This window comes from Propithecus coquereli, unplaced genomic scaffold, assembly GCF_000956105.1.
Source record: "Propithecus coquereli isolate 6110/MARCELLA unplaced genomic scaffold, Pcoq_1.0 Scaffold69, whole genome shotgun sequence".
NCBI classification, from domain to species: domain Eukaryota; kingdom Metazoa; phylum Chordata; class Mammalia; order Primates; family Indriidae; genus Propithecus; species Propithecus coquereli.
Window position 1 is genome coordinate 300,694 of NW_012152951.1, and position 2,616 is coordinate 303,309.

A 2,616-nucleotide genomic window follows, 5' to 3' on the forward strand; every position below is an offset into this window, starting at 1 on the left:
AAAAAAAAAAAACTGAGTTAAAATATCAGGTGTATGTACTTTTAAAAAGAAGTCCATCACGTAAAATAAGAATGTATTTTCAAAAGCCTATTAATAGCATTAACTTCAATTGTGCCAGTTTTATTCAGAAAAGTCAACACATGAATCTATTTCTGTTTAACATCACATCATTTGGATAGTAAAGGGGGCTAAACTGATTTTTTTTCAAAATGTGGCTACTGTAATATCATTATAAAGTTAGATTTTTAAAAAAATCTGATCTGTTCATTTAGCTTTACAAGTTCCCATGAGTGAAACTGCTTGGCCATCATTATTTCTTCAAAACATTTTTCCCCTAGTGTGGTGCACAAAAGAAACGCATGCTTTAAAGTGATTCTCAATGTTTATCTCCAAGTTCTCTCCCACATTTTAAATAAAATACCAAAGTGGAAACTTCTCAGAAATGAAAATGAAAAGCGACAAAGCTAAAAGGTGACCTCCCCATGTAACATTTAAAATGAAATCTGTTTGTTCGACAGATTTGTGCCTTCGCTTCCCTCCGAGGCTGGGAGTTATTAGAATTTTTCATGCAGCCGAGACCTTTCCCACTCAGCGGCTTTCTCCTTCTTCACATTAACCTTTTCCCTGAAGCAGGACCATGCATGTTATCACAGCAAGAGTGCTAGAGGAAGCTTCATAGAAATTAATAATGGAAAGGACTTTGCACTTGTTGTCAAAACAGCGGATTGGTTCCTCTTTTCTGCTCACCGATGAACAGTGAGGGCTTACCCAGACAGACCAGAGCAAGGGGCAACATGCGCACAGTTAGCCTCTCTAGGGAAACTGGACAAATACAAATGAATCCTTACCCTTGGTTGCAGTTTTATTTAATAGTTACTGAGTGCTAACAGCATGATAACTACCCCAAACTATGGGAGAAAAATCATTAGCCTGTTTCATTCTGCAAAGAAGAAATTTTTCCAGTAATTGTTTTTTTCTTGTTTTAATGTAATAAGAACTAAGTATGTAAATGGAAGGCAAAGAAAGGCAAAAATAAATATGTAGAACCTTACAGATGAAAATGAAGAATTCTGTAAACACTAATTGATATTTTATCTGAATAAAAAAAACAGAAAGTATATGTTTGAATTAAGTGACCTACAATAATAGAATTCGTGCCTCTAGATAATTAATTGCATCAATAGCTACTATGAACCAACAATGAACCCATGGTAATTTCATGAAAATGTTGTTCGTGAAAGGTGATTGTACATAAGAATGACACTAGTCTCTATTGCTGATAGGCAGTGTTTCTTCAAGATTTCATAGCACAATAGAAACCACAGAAACATGCTTGTCATTACCCATGTCTTCCCTTGGTAAACCATTTCCTGTTCATTGATGTTATTCCACTAACCAATGGGGCATTTTCTCACCTGTGAGAGTTCATGAACTTTTATAATAAAATGAAGATTCAAGATCACATAAAATGTGGGTCCTGGATCCTTCTAGGATCTAGGTTTTACATTTTCTGAAGTTCATGCTTTTTCCTCTGTCCTGGAATCAAAAGACACAAGCCAGATCTGTGCTCCATGTGCAATCGATAACAACTCACTTAGTGGTAGTATTGTGTAAATGAAAACAAAAACTACCCATCGAACCTATAATCCATTTGAAATATTTCATACTAAATTCAAACATAAGCTCCTAACTTCATCACAGCATTTTACAGCTGCATTAATGAGCTTCTTTTGAACTTCGCTTTGCTAATACAACGTTAAAAGGTACATTTCTTACCATGCTTTTATTGTGGGTAAAAACTGACTTAAAATGCATTCCATCCAGTTAATATCTTAGTGATTTGTCCTTTTTTATGTATGGACCCATCTCTTTAGTAAACAATATATTTTCGTTTTTGATTTGCACTAAAGGCACATAAAATAAAATCCATACAAGGCCAGGTATCTAGCTGATTCTCCCAGGCTGCTCAGAGGTCCCGGTTTGAAGTTGTACAGGGAATTGAAATTGGAGAAAGGAGAATGCCACTTACACTGCTGTTCATCGCTGTTGTCCCCGCACTGATCTGTGAAGTCACACACATTGTCAGAAGGCAGAGAGATCCCGTTGTCACACTGAAAGGCTTCTGTTTCTTGTTGACTCAGTGTAGAAATGAAAACACAGGCAATCCAAAGGAAACAAAAAGCTTCATTCCTCGAGAATGCCAACATTCTGGCGAGGAAGGAGAGCATGAATTGGTATTGTTATCAGAGATCAGGCAGTAGTAATAGGTAAGTCCATCATTGGAAACATTCTTTTTTCTTTTCTTTATTCTTTCCTTTCCAGATTTGCTTTTTATGACTGAATACTATTGGTAACTATCTGCAACTGTAACAAATGACTCCCCAGTTAATTTACTCTTTCAGAGGAGTGTCTTTAGAAAATATTTAACTTGAGTAATTGCACCAGTTCTGTATCTAGCTAACCATGGATGTTTATTGCCCTAAGTATACCATATTTACACAATTTAAGCCTTTATGGTCATGATATCACCTAAAAGAAAATTTTAAGAAACAAACGGCAGGCACATAAATGACAAAGGAGGGGGAAACCATGATAAAGCGATAAATTACATGAAAA

General features: G+C 35.7%; 1 protein-coding gene across 1 annotated transcript in view; it reads right to left on the reverse strand.

Moving 5' to 3' along the window:
- Window positions 1-2,228, reverse strand: part of MALRD1 (MAM and LDL receptor class A domain containing 1) — a 285,192-nt gene extending 282,964 nt beyond the window's left edge. The window contains exon 1 of the mRNA XM_012660894.1: window positions 2,030-2,228. Coding sequence (XP_012516348.1) covers window positions 2,030-2,228 — 199 coding nt within the window. The remainder of the gene's footprint in view (window positions 1-2,029) is intronic.
- Window positions 2,229-2,616: the final 388 nt, after the last annotated feature.